Source organism: Salvelinus sp. IW2-2015, linkage group LG18 (assembly GCF_002910315.2).
Source record: "Salvelinus sp. IW2-2015 linkage group LG18, ASM291031v2, whole genome shotgun sequence".
NCBI lineage: Eukaryota > Metazoa > Chordata > Actinopteri > Salmoniformes > Salmonidae > Salvelinus > Salvelinus sp. IW2-2015.
Genome location: NC_036858.1, coordinates 11277328 through 11301016, shown reverse-complemented (window position 1 = coordinate 11301016; position 23689 = coordinate 11277328). Strand labels below are relative to the sequence as shown.

At 44.8% G+C, this 23689-nt stretch overlaps 1 protein-coding gene and 1 pseudogene across 1 annotated transcript; both read right to left on the bottom strand.

The window, feature by feature from the left end:
* Positions 1 to 16: 16 nt before the first annotated feature.
* Positions 17 to 15723, bottom strand: LOC111977386 (PDZ domain-containing protein 7). The gene is made up of 16 exons (XM_024006784.2): positions 14400 to 15723; positions 14014 to 14251; positions 13532 to 13669; positions 6957 to 7131; positions 5945 to 6127; positions 5648 to 5795; positions 4803 to 4863; positions 4194 to 4616; positions 3887 to 4051; positions 3563 to 3684; positions 3364 to 3455; positions 3086 to 3177; positions 2890 to 2961; positions 2044 to 2670; positions 1708 to 1808; positions 17 to 1163 (listed from the first exon to the last, which is right to left on the bottom strand). The coding sequence occupies exons 2-16, from the start codon at positions 14171 to 14173 to the stop codon at positions 1020 to 1022; spliced, it is 2703 nt and encodes a 900-aa protein (XP_023862552.1). The 5' UTR covers positions 14174 to 14251; positions 14400 to 15723; the 3' UTR covers positions 17 to 1019.
* An 85-nt stretch (positions 15724 to 15808) lies between these two features.
* Positions 15809 to 23489, bottom strand: LOC111977461 (peroxiredoxin-like 2A; annotated as a pseudogene).
* Between the last annotated feature and the right edge of the window lie 200 nt (positions 23490 to 23689).

Here is a 23689-nt window from a genome sequence, read left to right as displayed (position 1 = left end):
CATCAAGCCACAGTAGTAAAATAAATAGTCAGAGGCTCTTTATTAAGTCCTGTTTATACAGTGTGCTAACATGTCACTCCTGTATCCAGATTGTGTGGCCTGTAGACGTTTCACCAAGAATTGGAGAAACTCAGGTCATGTTTACACCTGATATTAACATGTGACTTTCCAATCAAGATGATCACTATCAGTTTATGGCTCGGTGTGTCTATACATGTTATTAACATTACCATCAACTGACAGGTGGATCCAAGCCTGCCATCTTCTGATCACAAGCAGGTGTGCTAGCCACCGCTCCACACTGGCTCAGACCATAGCCAATGATAGAGGCCTCTAGTGGCCAAAAGGCTGTAATTAGCATGGGCTGATCCCTCCTGGTGACTGGAGTCATGTTCAACCAAGTCATCAGGAGGGATCTGCCAATCTTGAAGAAGAAAATTGACTACTTCAAAATGGAGATTGCCTCAATGGCGCTGCCCATGCTGTCACAGACGCTATAATGGCACGTAGAGGACTCATCTTTGTCTATCTATCTCTATGGCTCGGACAGACAACCATTCGTTCAGTTCACAGGGGTCCTGGAAGGCACTCGGATTACAGTTTGCATAAATTAAGTCATTTAAACAAACTGGCTAAGTAAAGTATTGTCCTAAGAAATGTGTATTTATTTTACATTTGTGAAAGTCTGATGCGATTATTAATACATTATAATGAAAAGTGAAGGATTGTGTGAACTGGCGCTCTAGGACAGCACACACATCACTGGCTGCTGGTTCCCATGGCAGCAGGTCTCRTAGTCCCCTCATTTGATTGACCGGATCCTTCTTGTTCACCATAGAGGAAACAGGAGTTTCCTATTAACCCACAGAATTCCATCAGACTGTCACTTTTCACTCCTCACTCTTCTCCCCTTCTTCCAACAAACACACTGTAGTTCTGTTTGTGTTGCTTCTAGTCTCTTTAGGTCTTGTGCCTCCAGGCCAAAGACCTATTTTTCTCTGCAGTGAGTCAGTCTTGGGTCAAGGGCTTTTGGGGACTTTGACTATAAACACCATGGGGTCTTTGGCCTTGTTGCTGAAAGCCCTGCGGATGATCTCCACAGCGTGGGGGTGAGTCACGCCCTGCAGGGACACTCCATCCACTGACACCAGCTCAAATCCAGCCTGGGGATGCAACCAGAGGAAGGAAGGTTAGTGAATACATTTGTCTTGTGCATGCGCTGATGCTCTAGTTTGTGCACACACACACACACACACACACATTGCTATCTTTCAATTCAACATCACTGCGCTGTTATTTGAGCTCAAAAACATAATTCTGATTGCATTGCTCTCTGTTCTTTCTATAATGTGGTGCCAAAGAGTCTAAATGCCCTGATTCAAAACATGCATTACTCAAATAACCCCCCCCACCCGCTCAGATCAGTACTCTGCCCTCAAATAAAAGAGCTCCTTCAAAAGGCTTATTATAACAAGGATCCCTTGAGATTACCTTGGGCCTCTATCTCATCACTATGTTTGATTTCATCACTAGCTACATTCATATTTCCATTAATCAGATCAAATCAAATTAGTTGGAAAAGATCTGAATGGAATGTGTGATGTTCATAAGGTGAAATGCTTATCTGAATGGTGGTTTATGGGTCAGGTTGTAATGAGACGCCTTGGAGCTTATAACAGGTCATAACACAGGTTAGAACAGCTGTACCTTCAGGACTTCACACGTGGAGGCGGCTCCTCCTGGGAAGATCTTCTCTATCTTCACCACCGGCTGCACCTTGGACTCCATCCCACCAGAGATACTGATACCTGGACCAGGAAAACAAAGGCATTATTTCATACACAAACAATCAAAAATGTGTTGAATTGTATGAGTGAAACATCACATTTGTATTGGCTCTGTTGTAAGCAACTTTGCTGACCCCTTTCTATAATAATTCGTTCATAAATACATATTACAGAGAAGTACTGGAGGTGCAATTGTTTGGTAAACCATGAGGATGGCAAACTGACAACGTGACATAAGAATTTTACATGAACTCACCCAGTGACTGCTTAGTCTTGGAGATGCTGACGGTTTTGAACTCGTACTCTATGACCGGCGCGCTGCCATTGAGGCCATTCTCAGAGGAGCTGGGATGCCCGTTCACCCGCTCCCTTCCCAACCCCTCTGCTGTGAAGTCAGCGTCCAGGCCAGAGCCAAACACCTGGGACAACAGGGGCCTGCTGCGTCGAGGAGCGCTCTGCAGAGTGAACACAGTTTCTTTCTCCCTTTTATCAGTTTTCTCCTTTTTACCCTTGGAAGTCCCATTCCTGAAGGGAGACCTCCCCCGCTCTGAGATGGTATCTCCCTGGTTCATTGACACATCAAAGTGGACGGAGCGGACCGTACCACTGTGTCCTCGTAGAGTGGAGCGGGGATCGGTGGTGTTGCTGTGGGCCAGCAGCCAGTTGGGGAGCAGGGGGCTGACGAAGGGAGGACGGAGGGAGTCTGAGGAGGCGTAGCCATCCACTGGGACGTCCAGCAGGGGGGGGAATGCTCTGGAGGTATGGGTGTGCTGCTGCCGGGGGCTCTGGGACGCAGACAGACGCAGCCGCTCTAGCTCCTCCAACAGCTGGCTCTCCCTCTCCACCTCCTGGGCACTGTGGAGCTCAAAGCCACCCTGGAAGTCTACATGGGGATTCAGGAGTCAGTGTAACAACCAAGATCCTGAAGAGCAGACTTGTGTTCCAACATGACTGTAAAACCGGTTTCCAACAATCATGGTCTTCAACCTGAACCACAATTAGTTGAATCAGGTGTGATAGTGCCGGGCTGGAACAAAAGCCTGCACTTCCCCAAGAATGAATGAAAGAAACACTGCTATACTGTAGATGGGACCGTACTGACCTGGAATGGGGGTGATGAGGTGTCGTCTGGGGGCTCGTCCAGACTGGGGGGAGCGCAGAAGTGGGGATCTGACTACATGATAAAGGAGGGGAGAAAAGGGGTAATTTAAAGAATGGAAACGCTTTCCTTTAAATATATTGTTGAATGTGTGGGGTAGTGTGTACATTACTCTATGAATATTCATGTCTTTCCTCACCAGAACGGTACTTCAAGATATCATAGGCCTCCACTTCGAATGGGACCACCATGTTGTTGAAAAGCCCTAGGTCAGCTGGAGGCAGCAGCATTCTAAAGTGGAAGAGAGAGAGAGAGTTATTAGCTCATAAAAAGAACAGGATTGTTTTCATTGTCCAGTCATCAGATAATTGGATTTGTGAGTTAAGCCGAATGCTAAATCCTTCAACTGGCCGTTCCCCTTCCTATCTAAATCCTTAAAGTGAATGTTGTTACTATTGTTGTTGCCTCTCTGTGTACCTGATCTCTCTCAGCAGCAACAGCTTCTCAGGCCGGTCCAGCACGGCCAGCAGGTGGCGCACCAGGTTCTCCACCACACGCTCTGTTATGTACTGCAAGAGAATAGTGACTATAACACAGCATGCACAAATCCATGGAATAAGGATGATAACAGTTCATATTTTCGGTGCCTCTCCTGCCCAGGCCCCAGGCTCCATACCCGTCGGCAGGTCTTCATGACGGAGGCCACCTCGTCCTCACTCAGCAGCCTGCGGGCCATGCCCTCCACCACCCCCAGCATCTCTGGGTCCGGCCCGCTGGGTCTGCGCCTGCGCTCCCCATCTAGGGACATAACCAACACCCAGCTGATTGTAGTATACCAACTCAACTCTATAACAAACTAACTCTGGTTTTAGCCATACTTATACTCAGACACATTGACTCACAATGACAGAGTAAAACTCCGGTTGAAATAACAGCTAGTTGCACCATCGACTAATGTTATTCTCTTATAGTCTACAGGATGATTGAAGGTACTACTAACCTCCGCCTGCCCCGGATTTGGGGGGGGACTTGGAGCGCCCCTTGGAGGTGTCTCTCCTGCGACCCCTGAACAGCAGGTTGACAAAGGTCTTGGAGCGCTGTAGAGTGCTCCTCTCAGGATTCTTCCCTCCTTTCTGCTGTTTCCTCTGCTTCGTCTGCTTCACCTCTATGGCAGGACAGGAAGGAGACAGGGCCTCAACRAAACAAGACTATACTCAGTCATTTTACAAAAACAGGGTCTTCTGAGTTGTCCAATCATTGCAGTAAACTCCCTTTCTATCTAAACCAGTCCACCCCTCTGGCCTCACCTGCTACAGTGACCTGGCTCTGGGAGCGATGGATGGGCTGACTCGGTCTACTGAGGGCCATRAGGACAGCCGTTTTTGGGGACTCTCCTCTCRCCCTGCCTCCCTCCCCTCCCTCCCCCCGGATGGCCGAGTCCTGCAGGAGGGTGGTGGCCCCCAGGCTGTGGCTAGTGTCCGCACCCATCCTGTGAGGCGAGGGGTCGGTCTGGATGGCGGTGTCAGTGCACTGGCCAGACTCAGACCTCTGGTCCTCAGTAGAGATACAGACGTCCACCATGTCCATGCCGAAGGGCAGGCTGGGGGGGAACATGACCTGAGACAGTCCGCTCAGAGAGGAGATAGGAGTCCCAGAGGACAAGGATGAGGCAGAGGAGTTGGAGTCCGAGCCCTGGGAGGAAGACGGCCGAGTCCCATTGCCACTGGCCACTGAGAGAGAGGAGACACATACATCAGTACAGATATAGTGTTTGTTTTGAATTGTTTGTGTGGAAGATCTATATTCAAAAATAAAAGTTAGCAAAAGTCACCAGTGGCACGTTGCTTTCTTAAATAATTCAAAAACACACCTGAAACATAATATAGGCTACATGAGGTAAGGAGATGGTTACATACACTTGTTAAGCCACCTGTATTCTGCCACCATCTCCTTATAGGCAGGGTATCGTCCCGCTTCCTGCAAAGATGCGGCCAGAGATATGCAAATAGGTTACAGTAGAGTTCTTGACCCGTTCACAGGATCAAGAGTAACTCTAGAACCACAAAGACAGAGTCATATATAACGTAGAGAAAGAGCAGCAAAAAGGTCGACAACAAGCAATGGAAATGGTTCTATTCCCAACACATATTCCACCTTTGACATGCTTCGTACTGTTATTTTCCCTAGTACTGGTAATGGTGTTTCCCTTAGAGGGGCCAAGGCAAGGTAAAGAATTGGAGAACATTAAGGTACAAAATGCGCCTGTGTGCTTTTGATCATCACCTGATCCTGGCCGAGCTGCCAGGTGAATAATGCATGCGGCCTGGCTATTTTTCACAGGGTGAAACCCAACCCGCCACAGGTAAAGTGAGCGAGCAATATTACGACTGTACGCCAGCTGTCTGCCCTGCCACGCAACCTGCTCTCTTGGTGTGTGTATTGTAGCAACGGTGTCCGTGGGTGTGTGTGAAAGAGAGAGACAGTGAGTGAGTGACTGTGTGGGCCATTTTCACTGACCAGTACAATTGGGCTACACACTTTCTCAATGGAGAGTAGTCATGGTTCATTCTGGAAGGTGATACACCTTCATTACCAGGTCATCAATACACCAAGAAGCATGGATCTCCACGTGTAAATATGAACACAGCGGTGGAAAAAATCTATAATCTCATTTGGATCTATATTGAATCACAYGCTCCAATTGTCTGTTTTCAAAGTCTTCGACGTTCAAGGTAGAAGGTCAAAGGTCACCCACACTCACCTTGATGGTCAGCATGATGTGTGTGTGGCTCTTCAGCACCTCCACGGCACTGCTGTGGCTGATGTCCTCAAAGCTTACACCGTTGGCCGCAAGGATCTGGTCGCCCATATTGATGCCGTTCCGTTCACCCAGACCACCAGGATCCAATCTGACACAGCACACATCATAATATCACTAAACAGCGAAGGACACTGCAAACTAAGCAAGGATTTAAATTATGAATTCAAAAAGGGGTTCAACTTTATTTTGAATGATTTCTTTGTTTCTCAAGCCGGAGATGTTACAGTATGAGCCTACTTGGAGACGTAGATGCCCAGGCCGAACTCCTTGCCCCCTCGGATGTTGAAGCCCAGGCAGTAGTCATCTGAGGTGGTGTAGAGGTGGATGATCCTCCGCAGGGCCCCATCTGAYCTGGCCACCGAGGCGGAGGGTGTACGCCCACTCTCCTCCACCACCATCCTACCGTGGATCAGATCCACCCTGCAATGGAGATATGTTATGGGGTCYAATGTTTTCGTGACGTACACTGGCACATATGGATACACACTGTAGTAGAGTTCTGCTTTATTATGAGTAATCAAACCATTGGCATACACTGAGTGTACAAAACATTATGAACACRTGCTCTTTCCATGACAGACTGACCAGGTGAATCCAGGTGAAATRTATGATCCCTTAATGATGTCACTTGTTAAATTCACTTCAAAATCAGTGTAGATGAAGGGGAGGTGACAGGTTAAAGAAGGATTTTTAAGCCTTGAGACAACTGAGACATGGATTGTGTATGTGCCATTCAGAGGGTGAATGGGCGAGACAAAATATTGAAGTGCCTTTGAGCGGGGTATGGTAGTAGGTGCCAGGCACACGGGTTTGAGTCTGTCAAGAACTGCAACGCTGCTGGGTTTTTTACACTCAACACTCAGTGTATACTGGTGCATAAGGATATATACTGCAATAGAGTTATACTCACTAACATTTAGGCTAGGAGTAATCGAACCATTGATATATACTGTATACATGTATCAAATACATGTAAAGACATGATCAGACCTATATAAGTACTTAAAGATAAACTATGGAATTTAAGTTGCTAATTAGATAAATTGACATTTTAGATAAATTAGATACATTTATAATTTAGATAAATTGCTTTAGATAAATTAGATAAATTGCTTCATTGACAGGATTCTAACTAGACACAATCAAATCAGTAAGACAATTCAAGGGGTGAAAGGGACTCACAATTCCAAACTGTGGCTCTGAATTGACAGAGAAAATGTGTAATTTATAATCAGAGGTCGGTGCTTACCAGGTTGTCTTCTCTTTGGAGTAGCGGATACCGGGTACTTTGCCCACGCGTCTCACCACCATCCTCAGTCTGTTGTTCCCTGTCAGGACTTTAACTGCACTGCTCATAGTGATGCTCTCCAAGCTCACCCCATTCACCTCCACCAGCTTGTCCCCCACACACAGGCCTGCCTGCTCTGTGGACACATGCAGTGCATTCGTAAAGTATTCAGACCCCATGACTTTTTCCACATTTTGTTACATTGCAGCCTTATTCTTCTTCAAAAAAATAAAATAATTTAATCCATAAGTATTCAGACCCTTTACTCAGTACTTTGTTAATGCCCCAATGGCAGCGATTACAGCCTCAAGTCTTCTTGGGTATGACGCTACAAGCTTGGCACACCTGTATTTGGGGAGTTTCTCCCATTCTTTTCCGCAGATCCTCTCAAGCTCTGTCAGGTGGGATGGGGAGGGTCGCTGCACAGCTATGCTCGATCGGGTTCAAGTCCGGGCTCTGGCTGGGCCACTCAAGGACATTCAGAGATAAAAATGCCATTGTAAAAATGGCGCCGGAGCAGAAGGCAGACGTTTTATGTGCCCCCAACCGATTGTGATTTTGTTTGTTTATCTGCATAGTTTGTAACTTATTTTTTTAAACGTATTTTGTACATAATGTTGCCGCTACCGTCTCTTATGACCGAAAATAACTTCTAGACATCAGGACTGCGATTACTCACCACGGACAAGCAGAATCCTTTTTCTTCTTTCACAACTCTGACGAGCCAAGGCGGAGGAAATACGGCTCCCTCGGGAACAGGCCCCGACCCCAGTGATCTGCGTGAAGAGGAGGTGGAGAAAGAGAGGCCGGAGGGCGGGCTGCCTTCTGAGGAGTAGGAGGTGATCGAATAAACCCCCACTCCCCTCAATTCTGCTCGCAAACATGCAATCTTTGAACAATAACATGGACGAGTTATTGGGAAGATTAAACTACCAACGGGACATTAAAAACTGTAACATCTTATGCTTCACGGAGTCGTGGCTGAACGACGACAATATCAACATACAGCTGGCTGGTTATACGATGTACCGGCAGGATAGAACAGCMGCGTCTGGTAAGACAAGGGGCGGCGGTGTATGTATTTTTGTAAACAACAGCTGGTGCATGATATCTAAGGAAGTCTCGAGCCATTTTTTGTTTCACATGATAAGCATTACCTACTGAGAGAGTTTAATCTATATTCTTTGTAGCTGTTTACATACCACCACAGTCAGAGGCTGGCACTAAGATAGCATTGCATGAGCTGTATTCCGCCATAAGCAAACAAGAAAATGCTCACCCAGAGGCGGCGCTCCTATTAGCCGGGGACTTTAATGCAGGGAAACTTAAATCAGTTTTACCTCATTTCTATCAACATGTTAAATGTGCAACCAGAGGGAAAAGAACTCTGGACCACCTATACTCCCACACAGAGATGCATACAACACTCTCACTCCCCCTCCATTTGGCAAATATGACCATAATTCTATCCTCCTGATTCCTGCTTACAAATTAAATTAAAGCAGGAAGCACCAGTGACTAGATGAAGCAGATGCTAAGCTACAGGACTGTTTTGCTAGCAGACTGGAATATGTTCCGGGATTCCTCCAACGGCATTGAGGAGTACACCACATCTGTCATTGACTTCATCAATAAGTGCATCGATGACGTCGTCCCCACAGTGACTGTACGTACAATTGAAGTCGGAAGTTTACATACACCTTAGCCAAATACATATAAACTCAGTCTTAGGTCAGTTAGGATCACACTTTATTTTAAGAATGTGAAATGTTAGAATAATAGTAGAGAGAATGATTTATTTCAGCTTTTTATTTTATTTCATCACATTCCCAGTTGTGGTCAGAAGTTTACAAAACACTCAATTAGTATTTGGTAGCATTGCCTTTAAATTGTTTAACTTAGGTCAACGGTTTCGGGTAGCCTTCCAAAAAGCTTCCCACAATAAGTTGGGTGAATTTTGGCCCATGCCTCCTGACATGCTGGGTGTAACTGAGTCAGGTTTGTAGGCTCCTTGCTTGCACACACTTTTTCAGTTCTGCCAAAAATGTTCTATAGGATTGAGGTCAGGGCTTTGTGATGGCCATTCAATACTTGACTTTGTTGTACCTTAAGCATTTTGCACAACCTTGGAAGTATGCTTCGGGTCATGACCATTTGGAAGACCATTTGCGACCAAACTTTAGTTTCGTGACTGATGTCTTGAGATGTTGCTTCAATATAATCCACATAATTTTTCTACCTCATGATGCCATCTTATTTTGATGAAGTGCACAGTCCTCCTGCAGCAAAGCACCCCCACAACATGATGCTGCCACTCCGTGCTTCACTGTTGGGATGGTGTTCTTTGGCTTTCCTCCAACATAACGATGGTCATTATGGCCAAACAGTTTCATTTTTGTGTCATCAGACCAGAGGACATTTCCTCAAAAAGTAGATCATTGTCCCCATGTGCAGTTGCAAACCGTAGTCTGGCTTTTTTATGCGATTTTGGAGCAGTGGCTTCTTCTTGCTGAGGCGGCCTTTCAGGTTATGTCGATATAGGCTAATTTTACTGTGACTATAGATACTTTTGTACCTGTTTCCTCCAGCATCTTCACAAGGTCCTTTGCTGTTGTTCTGGATTAATTTGCACTTTTACACCAAAGTATGTTCATCTCAAGGAGAACAGAAACGTCTCCTTCCTGAGCGGTATGACGGCTGCTTGGTCCCATGGTGTTTATACTTCCGTACTATTGTTTGTACAGATGAACGTGGTACCTTCAGGTGTTTGGAAATTGCTCCATGGATGAACCAGACTTATGGAGGTCTACAATTATTTTTCTGAGGTCTTGGCTGATTTCTTTTGATTTTCCCATGATGTCAAGCAAAGAGGCACAGAGTTTGAAGGTAGGCCTTGAAATACATCCACAGGTACACCTCCAATTGACTCAATTATGTCAATTAGCCTATCAGAAGCTTCTAAAGCCATGACATCATTTTCTGGAATTTTTCCCAAGCTGTTTAAAGGCACAGTCAACTTAGTGTATGTAAACTTCTGACCCACTGGAATTGTGATACAGTGAATTATAAGTGAAATAATATGTCTGTAAACAATTGTTGTAAAAATTACTTGTGTCATGCACAAAGTAGATGTTCTAACCGACTTGCCAAAACTATAGTTTGTTAACAAGAAATGTGTGGAGTGGTTGAAAAACGAGTTTTAATGACTCCAACCTAAGTGTATGTAAATCTCCCACTTCAACTGTACATACCCCAACCAGAAACCATGGATTACAGGCAGCATCCGCACTGAGCTAAAGGCTAGAGCTGCTGCTTTCAAGGAGCGGTACTCTAACCCGGAAGCTTATAAGAAATCCCGCTATGCRCTCCGACGAACCATCAAACAGGCAAAGCTTCAATACAGGACTAAGATCGAGTCATACTACACCGGCTCTGACGCTCGTCGGATGTGGCAGTGCCTGCAAACCATTACAGACTAGAAAGGGAAGCACAGCCGAGAGCTGCCCAGTGACACGAGCCTACCGGACGAGCTAAACTACTTCTATYCTAGCTTTGAGGCAAATAACACTGAAACATGCATGAGACCACCAGATGTACTGGAAGACTGTGTGATCACGCTCGCCGCAGCCGATGTGAGTAAGACCTTTAGACAGGTCAACAGTCACAAGGCTGCAGGGCCAGACAGATTACCAGGACGTGTACTCCGAGCATGCGCTGACCAACTAGAAAGTGTCTTCACTGACATTTTCAACCTCTCCCTGTCCGAGTCTGTAATACCAACATGTTTTAAGCAGCATAGTGCCTGTGCCCAAGAACACTAAGGTAACCAGCCTAAATGACTACCGACCCGTAGCACTCACGTCTGTAGCCATGAATTGCTTTGAAATGCTGGTCATGGCTCACATCAACACCATCATCCCAGAAACCCTAGACCCACTCCAATTTGCATACCGCCCCAACAGATCTACAGATGATATGTGAGAATGCTATTCATTGACTACAGCTCAGCGTCGTGCCCTCAAAGCTCATCAATAAGCTAAGGACCCTGGGACTAAATACTTCCCTCTGCAACTGGATCCAGGACTTCCTGACAGGCTGCACCAGGTGGTAAGGGTAGGTAACAACACATCCGCCAAGCTGATCCTCAACACAGGGATCCCTCAGGGGTGCGTGCTCAGTCCCCTCCTGTACTCCCTGTTTACTCATGACTACACGGCCAGGCACGACTCCAACACCATCATTAAATTTGGCAATGACACAACAGTAGGCCTGATCAACGACAACAACGAGACAGCCTATTGGGAGGAGGTCAGAGATCTGGCCGTGTGGTGCCAGGACAACAACCTCTCCCTCAATGTGATCAAGACAAAAGAGATGATTGTGGACTACAGAAACAAGAGGACCGAGCACGCCCCCATTCTCATCGACGGGGCTGCAGTGGAGCAGGTTGAGAGCTTCAAGTTCCTTGGTGTCCACATCACCAACAAACTAACATGGTCCAAGCACACTATGACAGTCGTGAAGCGGGCACGACAAAACCTATTTCCCCTCAGGAGACTGAAAAGATTTGGCATGGGTCCTCAGAATATCAAAAGGTTCTACAGCTGCACCTTTGAGAGCATCCTGACTGGTTGCATCACTGCCTGGTATGGCAACTGCTCGGCCTCCGACCGCAAGGCACTACAGAGGGTAGTGCGAACGGCCCAGTACATCACTGGGGCCAGGCTTCCTGCCATCCAGGACCTCTATACCAGGCGGTGTCAGAGGAAGGCCCTGAAAATTGTCAAAGACTCCAGCCGCCATAGTCATAGACTGTTCTCTCTGCTACCACATGGCAAGCGGTACTGGAGCGCCAAGTCTAGGTCCAAGAGGCTTCTAAACAGCTGCTATCCCAAGCCATAAGACTCCTGAACATCTAGTCAAATGGCTAACCAGACTATTCACATTGCCCCCCTCCCCTCTCCACACCACTGCCACTCTCTGTTGTCATCTATGCATAGTCACTTCAATTAACTCTATCTACATGTACATACTACCTCAACTAACCGGTGCCCTTGCACATTGACTCTGTACCGGCACATCCCTGTATATATTGTTATTTTTTACTGCTCCTCTTTAATTACTTGTTACTTTTATCTCTTATTCTTATCCATGTTTTTTTTAAACTGCACTGTCGGTTAGGGGCTCGTAAGTAAGCATTTCACTGTGAGGTCTACACCTGTTGATTTGTCCCAAAGCCACTCCTGCGTTGTCTTGGCTGTGTGCTTAGGGCTGTTGTCCTGTTGAAAGGTGAACCTTCTCCCCAGTCTGAGGTCCTGAGCGCTCTGGAGCAGGTTTTCATCAAGGATCTCTCTGTACTTTGCTCCGTTCATCTGTCCCTCGATCCTGACTAGTCTCCCAGTCCCTGCCGCTGAATAACATACCCACAGCATGATGCTTCCACCACCATGCTTCACCGTAAGGATGGTGCCAGGTTTCCTCCAGACGTGAAGCTTGGCATTCAGGCCAAAGAGTTCAATCTTGGTTTCATCAGACCAGAGAATCTTGTTTCTCATGGTCTGAGAGTCCTTTAGGTGCCTTTTGGCAAACTCCAAGCAGGCTGTCGTGTGCCCTTTACTGAGGAGTGGCTTCCTTCTGGCCACTCTACCATAAAGGCCTGATTGGTGGAGTGCTGCAGAGATGGTTGTCCTTCTGGAAGGTTCTCCCATCAACACAAAGGAACTCTGGAGCACTGTCAGTGTGACCATCAGGTTTGTAGTCACCTCCCTGATAAAGGCCCTTCTCCCCCGATTGCTCAGTTTGACCGGGAGGGCAGCTCTAGGAAGAGTCTTGGTGGTTCCAAACTTGTTCCATTTAAGAATGATGGAGGCCACTGTGTTCTTGGGGACCTTCAATGCTGCAGAAATATTTTGGGACCCTTCCCCAGATCTGTGCCTCMACACAATCCTGTCTCGAAGCTCTACAGACAATTCCTTCGACCTCATGGCTTGGTTTTTGCTCTGACATYRACTGTCKACTGTGGAATCTTATATAGACAGGTGTGTGCRTTTCCAAATKATGTCCAATCAATTTKATTTACCACAGGTGGACTCCAARCAAGTTGTAGAAACATCTCAAGGATGATCAATGAAAACAGGATTCACCTGAGCTCAATTTCGAGTCATTTCAAAGGGTCTGAATACTTAAATATTTGCATTTATTTATTTGCAAACATTTCTAAAAACCTGTTTTCGCTTTGTCGTTATGGGGTATTGTGTGTAGATTGATGAGGAGAAAAAATGATTTAATCCATTTTAGAATAAGGCTGTAGTGTAACAAAATGTGGAAGAAGTCAAGGGTTCTGAATACTTTCCGAATGCACTGTACAGTACATGCATGGACACAGACATACAGATGCAGACGCTCACACACACACAGTCGGTCTCTCAATTTAAAAASAGTCAAGGTAGAACAGTGTCACTCATGTTATGTCACACCTGTCATGTGTAGACTAAATGTGTAACACAGATATATAGTTGTCTGGATGTATTGTTTACCTGCGGAGCTGTTGTCCTCTACCTTGCTGACAAAGATGCTGAGGCCGTGCTCTGAGCCTCCACGCACGCTGAAGCCCAGCCTGCCGTCCACACTCTTATCCACTGTGACCGTATGGATGTCCTCACTGTCATCTCCACCTGACAAACACGTCATAGATCAATACAGATACTCCCAGGTGAACTCCAAGAGAAAATTCTGTTGTAAGTTTGATGAGTGACACTTTGATAATATAAGGGATCACAAAAATGCACCTTTTGCCTGTATGTCATATGGAGTTAATTTTATGCCACAATTTATAATCTGTCTTCAAAGAGCTGAACACATTAATTTAAAAAAACAAATGGTGCTTAACTGTCTGTGTAGCAGTATATGGATTGTGATGAGGGGAGGCCTATATGCCAGACACTGGTCATGCCTTAGAGGGCACGCTGATCTGATCTGAGCCAATCTCTGGTGTGGTGTATCAGAGCGGCAGCCTCACCGTCCACAGGAGAGTTGATGAGGATGACCCGGCCCATGGGGGAGGAAGATTGGATTCCACGGCGCTGCTGCTGCTTCCGGAGGAGGTGGTGCGTAGCCGTGCCTGACCTCTGAGTCCCGGGGGTTGCGTCCCTGCGGGAGGGGTCTGACGAGTGAGCCATGGCCAGGAGCTGGGTCCTCTTTCACACACGCCTACCCAGTACACACTCCTCCAGGGGCTCAGCGCTGGATGAAGGAGCCTAGAACAGAAGGAGATGGAGGCTCAGGGTTGCTGAAACCAGATAATAGTACAATTCAATGGCTTGAAATTGTCATAAATGCATGCACCYAAGCCAGAACATAAACTAGCAGAATATATTGGCACGATTGAGTAGCATGGTAACTTACCAGTGGAGATGGGTGGTTTGTGACATGTTGGCAGACCCTCCGCCTCCCTGGACTCACACTCTGGTCCATTCCTGGCCATGGTGAATCTCACTCCCCCACCTAACACCATGAGAAACACAGACCTGTCCAGTGTATGCAGGGTCAGATACCTCATCCAATTGAATAACCAACCAAATGTTATGTGCGAACTGATAAGGATACATGTTGCTCAATTATTTCCAAACATGCTGCAATTTCTTAGATCATATCGACTGTAGGTTGAGCAATGATGAACGGCTGAGCTCTTTTTGATAACGGGTTCTTAAGCTTACTTTCATCAACCTGCCTGACCCAATTACAGACACGATGTCACATGCTTTTGATGCCATGGATACCTTGGACTAAACTTAACCCAATGCGTGATAAACCCGGTGTCGTCATGAAGGAGGATTTCCCCCATGCGCCTACGGCTTGTCGGGACCTTGGACAGCGACGTTGAACTAACTGCGTAAATAGAATGCGCTGTTGGCAACATTATGTTAGTCAAGCATCCTAACTACTGGCATGTAAAGTAGGCCGGCCTTAAAGTACACTTCCCTTACTATTATATGTTTTATTAGAGGTAATGRGTACGTTATCTGCGTACGTTATCTGCGTAGTTCGTCAACAACAGCCACAGCCTGGGAGCTGTACAAAAGCCTACCGTGGCATGTCTTGCCATTTCTATATAGTCTAAATKAAATTAATTAAATAAATAAAGCGCTCCGACAAAATGAATGGTACGGCTGATAAATACATTTATAAAAACTAAAGCGATGATAATGTGCAGATATTCACCAGCACCATTTCACCAGCAATGACTGACTACTAAGTTGCTGGAAGGTGTTAAGGTTACATTAATTCACTCGACAGCATACAGATATCCTAGGATGAACTCAAGCTATTGTTTTAACCGGATTTTTAAGTTTTAACATTACCTTTGTCCATGTTGTGTTGAATGACCTAGCTCACCTGGGAAGAGCACAAAACTATCGAGGTCCCGCCCTCTACAGCAATGTTATTGGATGTCTTCATTTTGACTGGGACACAAAACTGCTTTCAGATTGGCTGCTGAACCAGCTCATCGTTCCTCTGAGTAGGAAATACAGGTAGGCAACTCATGGCAAATGGGCATACTATATCCTAATTTTATGAGCCATATTTTTCTYAAAGCCATAATAATCAATTTCTATATCAAATAAAGGTATTTGATCAAATCCACTGTGTCCTGGCATAAAAGCAGTCTTCATTTAGAGCGTTGGGCCAGTAACCGAAAGGTTGCCAAATCGAATCCCTGAACTGACAAGGGAAACATCTGTCTTTCTGTCCCTGGTATCCCCCTTTCCCCATTGTTCTTTTTTTTTGTACATTGTCTAAATGATACTCCAGTGGAAACAAAAGGCTCAGTTTATTGTCCGTGAGGGTATACAGTACAATTCAACACAATTTTATCAGCCTGTCTGGTATGAGCTGGTTGTAGTGGTGGAACTGGGTGTAATGCATCAGCTCTGGTCCCTCAACAGTTTAGACCCAGACCATCATTAACACACTCACAGAACTACAACACCTTCAGCATTGTTAGAAGACATATCTAACATAGCGAAATGACTTGTGCAACCCACCCTTACTGAACACTGAAGTCAAAATAGATCTATATACTTCATTTGTGTTTTCTTTGTATACGAATCTTAGCTTCTGTATATTGTTGAAGTCTTTGCTTTGCCTACCATACATARACTGAACAACATTTTTTACGCATCATGTAAAGTGTTGGTCCCATGTTTCATGAGCTGAAATAAAAGATCCCAGAAATGTTCCATATGCACAAAAAGCTTATTTCTCTCAAATATTGTGCACAACGCTGTTTACATCCCTGTTAGTGAGCATGTATCCTTTGCCAAGATAATCCGTCACCTGACAGGTGTGGCATATCAAGAAGCTGATTAAATAGCATCATCATCACACAGGTTCACCTTGTGCTGGGGACAATAAAAGGCCACTAAAATGTTCAGTTTTGTCACAACACAATGGCACAGATGACTCAAGTTTTGAGGGAGTATGCAATTAGCATGCTGACTGCAGGAATGTTCACCAGAGCTATTGCCAGAGAATTGAATGTTAATTTCTCTACCATAAGTCGCCTCCAACATCGTTTTAGAGAATTTGGCAGTACGTCCAACCAGCCTCACAACCACAGACCATGTGCATGGCATTGTGTGGGTTAGCGATTTGCTGATGTCAACGTTGTGAACAGAGTGCCCCATGATGGCAGTGGGGTTATGGTATGGGCAGGCATAAACTAGGAACAACGAACACAATTGCATTTTATCGATGGCAATTTGAACGCACAAAAATACCCTGACAAGATCCTGTTGCCATCATGAGGCCCATTTTTTTAAAGGTACAGTACCAGTCAAAGGTTTGGACACACCTACTCATTCAAGGGTTTTTCTTTACTTTTACTATTTTCTACATTGTAGAATAATAGTGAATACATCAAAACTATGAAATAACACATATTGAATCATGTAGTAACCAAAAAAGTGTTAAACAAATCAAAATATTAGATTCTTCAAAGTAGCCACCCTTTGCCTTGATGACAGCTTTGCACACGCTTGGCATTCTCTCAACCAGCTTCACCTGGAATGCTTTTCCAACAGTCTTGAAGGAGTTCCCACATATGCTGAGCACTTGTTGGCTGCTTTTCCTTCACTCTGTTGTCCAACTCATCCCAAACCATCTCAATTGGGTTGAGATCGGGTAGTTGTGGAGGCCAGGTCATCTGATGCAGCACTCCATCACTTTCTTTCTTGGTCAAATAGCCCTTACACAGCCTGGAGGTGTTGTGTCATTGTCCTGTTGAAAAACAAATGATAGTCCCACTGAGCGCAAACCAGATGGGATGGTGAATCGCTGCAGAATGCTGTGGTAGCCATGCTGGTTAAGTGTGTTTTGAATTCTAAATAAATCACAGACAGTGTCACCAGCAAATCACCATCACACCTCCTCCTCCATGCTTCACGGTGGGAACCACACATGTGGAGATCATCCGCTCACAAAGACACAGAGGTTGGAACCAAAAATCTAACATTTGGACTCATCAGACCAAAGGACAAATTTGGTCCGTCCATTGCTCGTGTTTCTTAGCCCAAACAAGTCTCTTCTTCTTATTGGTGTCCTTAGTAGTGGTTTCTTTGCAGCAATTCAACCATGAAGGCCTGATTCACGCAGTCTCCTCTGTACAGTTGATGTTAAGATGTGTCTGTTACTTGAACTCTGTAAAGCATTTACTTGGGCTATAATTTCTGAGGCTGGTAACTCTAATGAACTTATCCTCTGCGGCAGAGGTAACTCTGGGTCTTCCTTTCCTGTGGCATTACTCATGAGAGCCAGTTTCATTATAGCACTTGATGGTTTTTGRGACTGCACTTGAAGAAACTTTCAAAGTTCTTGATTGACTGACCTTCATGTCTTAAAYTAATGATGGGCTGTTGTTTCTCTTTGCTTATTTGCGCTGTTCATGTCATAATATGGACTTGGTCTTTTACCAAATAGGGCTATCTTCTGTATACCACCCCTACCATGCATTGAAATGCATTCCAGGTGCATCCTCATGAAGCTGGTTGAGAGAATGCCAAGTGTGCAAAGCTGTCATCAAGGCAAAGGGTGGCTACTTTGAAGAATCAAACATTTAAATTTTTTATTTTTTTTAACACTTTTTTGGTTACTTCATGATTCAATATGTGTTATTTCCTAGTTTTGATGTATTCACTATTATTCTACAATATAGAAAATAGTAAAAATACCCTTGAATAAGTAGGTGTCCAAACTTTTGACTGGTACTGTATCTGTGACCAACATATGCATATCTGTATTCCCAGTCATGTGATATTCCCAGTCCACAGATTAGTGCCTAATGAATGTATTTAAATTGATTGATTTCCTCATATGAACTGTAACTCAGTTAAATCTTTGAAATTGTTGAATGTTGCATTTATATTTTTGTTCAGTATACAATAATATGTCAAATTAGTTTGTGACATACAGTACATGTACACTACTTCTGAGGCCTTAACTTCACAGCCATCTTTCAATATCCAATCTATTTCCCCTTCTTGATCTTCTTTGCCGCCTGCAGGACAGAGGGAKGGTCAGCTTTGTCCCCAAACTCCTTCTCCCGGTGCTCCAGCAGAATACCCTTCAGAATTACACACAACATTTAAAATATATATGATTCACTAAAAACAAATGTAAACTCATATGATGAAACCAGTAGAGGAAATGAGGAACTTACCTGTTTCCCTGCTCCAATCACATAAACACCACCGAGGATGAAGCCCTCCCCCTTCGTGTTACCCTGGTAACCCTTCTTCCTGGCTCGAAGGAGGTTCTGCCACACCCCCAGACGAGCCAGACCAAGACCCAGTCCCATCCTCCTCYGCTTGGGACCATAGAAACATTGCTGTAAAAGACAACTTCCTATCATTAGTCTTTCTCACATTACCRGATTGGAGAAAAGTACAGCGAATATAACTGACCTTCTCATCCACAAAAATCTCCCCATTGAAGTAGGGTCTGAAGTTCTGGATCTCTGTGCCGATGTCCTCCTTCACCACAGCATACAGAGGGACCCCGAGCTCCTCCAGCTGGGGCTTCAGAGAGGACAGCTCAGAGGCCTCCTGGAGAGAGTATATGTGCACAATTCCATGAGTATATACAGCCACATATATACAGCATGCATACACACTCATACCCCTACAAATATACTGTACCTCTCTGCATAAGGATCATCCGGGGCGCCTCACAGCCATGAGTACCGCACCAGTCTTTTCCCACAGACTCCTGGKTTTAACAGTCTTATCTGCAGAGACACAACCAACAATATTGCACACAATAGTAAGAAGCTTTCAGGTGTATACGTTACATATTTAAATTAACACTGGCACTGAATCAAAGACCACTCCACTGCTGGGAGATTATTCTAGAAGTGCTTTTCCATTGAAAGCTAAATCAGCTGATGAAAGTTAATCAGTAAAGCTTTTGTTTTGGTCTCACCGGCTGCGGGTGTTGATTTGAGCTCCATGTTCTCCAAGTGCTCCAGAGTGGACGGGGCTGACTTGGTCAGGAACAGGTCAGTGTTGGCCAAGATAAGGCCAGCCAGCCAGGCAACCAGCACCCCGATGCCCACAGACCATACACTGAGGGACAGGGGCTCCCCCTCCAGGAGGAAAGATAGCACTGCAGGGACAGACAACTGATTAAAAAGGTCCAATGCAGACGTTATTATCTTAACATCAAATCATTTCTGGGTAACAATTAAAGTAGCTTACTGTGATTGTTTTCAATTAAAATGGTAAAAAATAAAATAAAAAAAAGCTTCTTAGCAAAGGGAAATTTCTCAAGCAAGAATCTTGCTAGGACTGTCTGGAAGTGGTCTGAGTGAGGAGGGGAAAACAGAAAATGTGCTGTTGTTGGCAGAGAGGTTTGGAACTCTTTCTTATTGATCTATTAACTAATTGACTTCATGGTGATGTCACAATGGAAAGCCAAAACAGAGAAAAATATTGTTTTTGACTGCACTGTGCCCAAAGCCCTATTCATTTTCTCTGCCTTGTCATTGACCACATTTACATGCACACAGTATACCGGCTAGTAGCTCATATCCCGCTTAAGGTCCTATTCGGGATAAGCTGTTTACATGCACCTTTGATATCCCGTTCACAAGTACCCTGTATCCATGAATAAACAGAATATTCCTCATTTAAGTTCATAAGGGTTAAATAGAATAGTAACTGAAATCTGGACACTGACTGTAGGTCTATAAGCTCTCACATGTAGTGTGATATAATATAAACTCCTGCAGAATTATGCATTTCTTGCAGTAAAATGATACTGCTGTTAATTTGTRTCAAGGAACAGCAGTGGAACAATATGATTAATGTTTTTCAGCATCTCTTGATAAAATGCGAATGTGGGTGTAATGTGTTATCTTTGACACTTATGCAAGCAGACAGTAGGCGATTTCAACTATATACACATAAAATATGCACTCAAAGCAAACTTAAGTCTTACACTAAATGATCAAAAGTATGTGGACACCTGCTCGTCAAACAGCTCATTCCAAAGTCATGGCCATTAATATGGAGTTGGTCCCGCCCTTGCTGCTATAACAGCCTCCACTGTTCTGGGAAGGCTTTTCACTAGATGTTGGAACATTGCTGCGGGGACTTGCTTCCGTTCAGCCACAACAGCATTAGTGAAGTCGAGCACTGATGTTGGGCGATTAGGCCTGGCTCACAGTCGGTGTTCCAATTTATCCCAAAGGTGTTTGATGGGGTTGAGGTCAGGGCTCTGTGCAGGCCAGTCAAGTTCTTCCACACTGATCTCAACAAACCATTTCTGTATGGACCTCGCTTTGTGCACGGGGGAATTGTCATGCTGAAACAGGAAAGGGCCTTCCCCAAACTGTTGCCACAAAGTTGGAAGCACAGAATAGTCTCTAGAATGTCATTGTATGCTGTAGCGTTAAGATCTCCCATCACTGGAACTAAAAGGCCCGAACCATAAAAAACAACCCCAGACCATTATTCCTCCTCCACCAAAATGTACAGTTGCCACTATGCATTGGGGCAGATAGCGTTCTCCTGGCATCCACCAAACCCAGATTCGTCCCGTCGGGCTGCGGAGAGCTTTACACCACTCCAGCAGACATTGCGCATGGTGATCTTAGGCTTGTGTGCGGCTGCTCGGCCATTTCATGACGTTCCCACCAAACAGTTCTTGTGCTGACGTTGCTTCCAGAGGCAGTTTGAAACTCGGTAGTGAGTGTTCCAACCGAGGACTGACGATTTTTACAAGCTTCAGCACTCAAGAGGTCCCGTTCGGTGAGCTTGTGTGGCCTACCACTTCACGGCTGAGCCATTGTTGTCCCTAGACGTTCACTTCAAAATAAAAGCACTGATGACATTTGGCACAGGACCAATCTCCACTGTTTTGATGCCTGCCCATACCTTAACCCCACCGCCACCATGGGGCACTCTGTTCACATCAGCAAACCGCTCGCCCACATGACGCCATACACGTGGTCTGTGATTGTGAGGCCAGTTGGACGTACTGACAAATTCTTTAAAACGACATTGAGGCGACTTATGGTAGAGAAATTAACATTCAATTATTTGGCAACAGCTCTGGTGGACATTCCTGCAATCAGTATGCCATTTGCACACACCCTCAAAACTTGAGACATCTGAAGCATTGTGTTGTGACAAAACCACACATTTTAGAGTGGCCTTTTATTGGCCCCAGCACAAGGCYCACCTGTGTAATGATCATGCTGTTTAATCAGCTTCTTGATAATCTATCCACCTGACTGGTGTAGCATATGTTGGGCAAAGGAGAAAATGCTCACTAACAGGGATATAAACAAATGTGCGCAACATTTTCTTAAATAAGCTTTTTGTGTGTATGGAAAATGTTTCAGCTCATGTAACATGAGACCACCACGTTACATGTTGCGTTTATATTTTTGTTCAGTGTAGATTAACGCATTCATTCTATCAATGTAAAGACATTCTGGTAAGCACTACTGTATTTAGTCTTCTGGGGCAACAAGTTGGGCTATGACAGAAAAGCTGCATGCATCTAACTATAATAGATAAATGGCTTACAAAAAGTCGGCAATAAGCAGAAATTTAGGGGTGAAAGTAGCCGACTCACTTTTTGAAGTCTAAAATCAGCATATCCCAGGCATCTTATCGGGGTTTCTCAACCGTGAGAACTTTTTCGGGTAATTGTAAACGAGATATATTTATGCGTTAACTCAAAAACAGAATACTTGAATATCCCAAATAGCATAGTGTGCATATAAACGTGGTTAGCATACACTTTCTCAATCCTCATGGATTTAAAAGGAATGGGTTGGGGGGGAATAGTTGTCAGCCCATTCCTTTGAAATCTATGAGTGGACGTGTACAAGTTCATACTTCAGGGTGGGGAAACAGAATTAGTCTCAAAACAGACCGCCAACACCAAGAGTATCTTCTGTAGATCGACTGAACAGTTTGTACAGATCAAGTGTGGAAGTGAACAGCTGTTTCATGTTGAAGGTGTTATACTTAAAGCCAATGAGAGCCAGATTTGCTCCGGTAGAATTCCAGATGACCCCTCCCCCTTTTCTGCAACAGTACATTTTATTTCCTAACTATGAGGAGCCATGGTGTTGCCTTTGCCCTGGTTGAGTCAGAAGGCACATTGTGTCCCAACCATGACTCAGTTCTTCTGACAAGGCTCCATTTGTATTATCTCATGAAAGCACATCGTCTCAGAAAAGGTCACGGATGCAGCGAAAATGTCTCAAGGCCTGTAATCACAATCCCRTCGATTGGACACTCACTGCTACATTTTGTAAGCTGTAGATCAAATAATCTTTTGACTTAGTGTGACATTGCAAATGTCATGCATACACAGAACACCACCTGAATCAGGACAGGGCTATTGAACAATATCAAAACCTGATGAATCAATTCTGAAACATTTCTGCTTAGTTATTTGGGTAGTTGCAAAACAGAGCAAGGTCCTTTTGGGGGGGGGGGGGTGACAGCCACAGTATCAGTGTCAATCACAAGCTCACACATTGGGCGTTCACAGTATGTTAAAGAAAATGATCCGATTACCCAAGACGTAAAGTGTAAATGCACTGCTGTATCCAAGAGAGTCAAAGTTGGACAAAAACGTGTTCACCACTAGTAATTAACCCTACAGTCACTAAGCATTTAGAGACAATTCAGTGTGGCAGCTGATGTACAAGTGGCAGACTTAAAAGTTGAAGCGCAAGGAGTGAGTCCACCTTCATTCGTCATACATTGTATAAAACCGAAGTATAGACTGTCAGTCAACTTGTTTACCTCTAGTTCTGAAAGTGCACATGCATTAAGRATCATATTTAAGGCCTAAGAGACAAAAGAATACCAACTTGTTGCTGTAGATTTCCCAGGACATAGAACAATAGACAGAACATGCAGTGTTGCTCCCTCTGCTTCTGTTTGTCATCTGTCCAACAGTGTGAAGTCCAGATGTCACACCCTATACTCGCCACATAAACAGGAGGCTGCCAGAGGGTCATTTGAATGACTGAGGATTCAGCCAATCACATCCCTTACATTATAAAAATAGTGACCGACTTTAAGGTGCCTAGATCTAGCCAAGGTCTTCTTAAAAAAAACAGTCAAGACATAAAATGCACAGCATTAAACACTGGAAACTTAACTAATTGT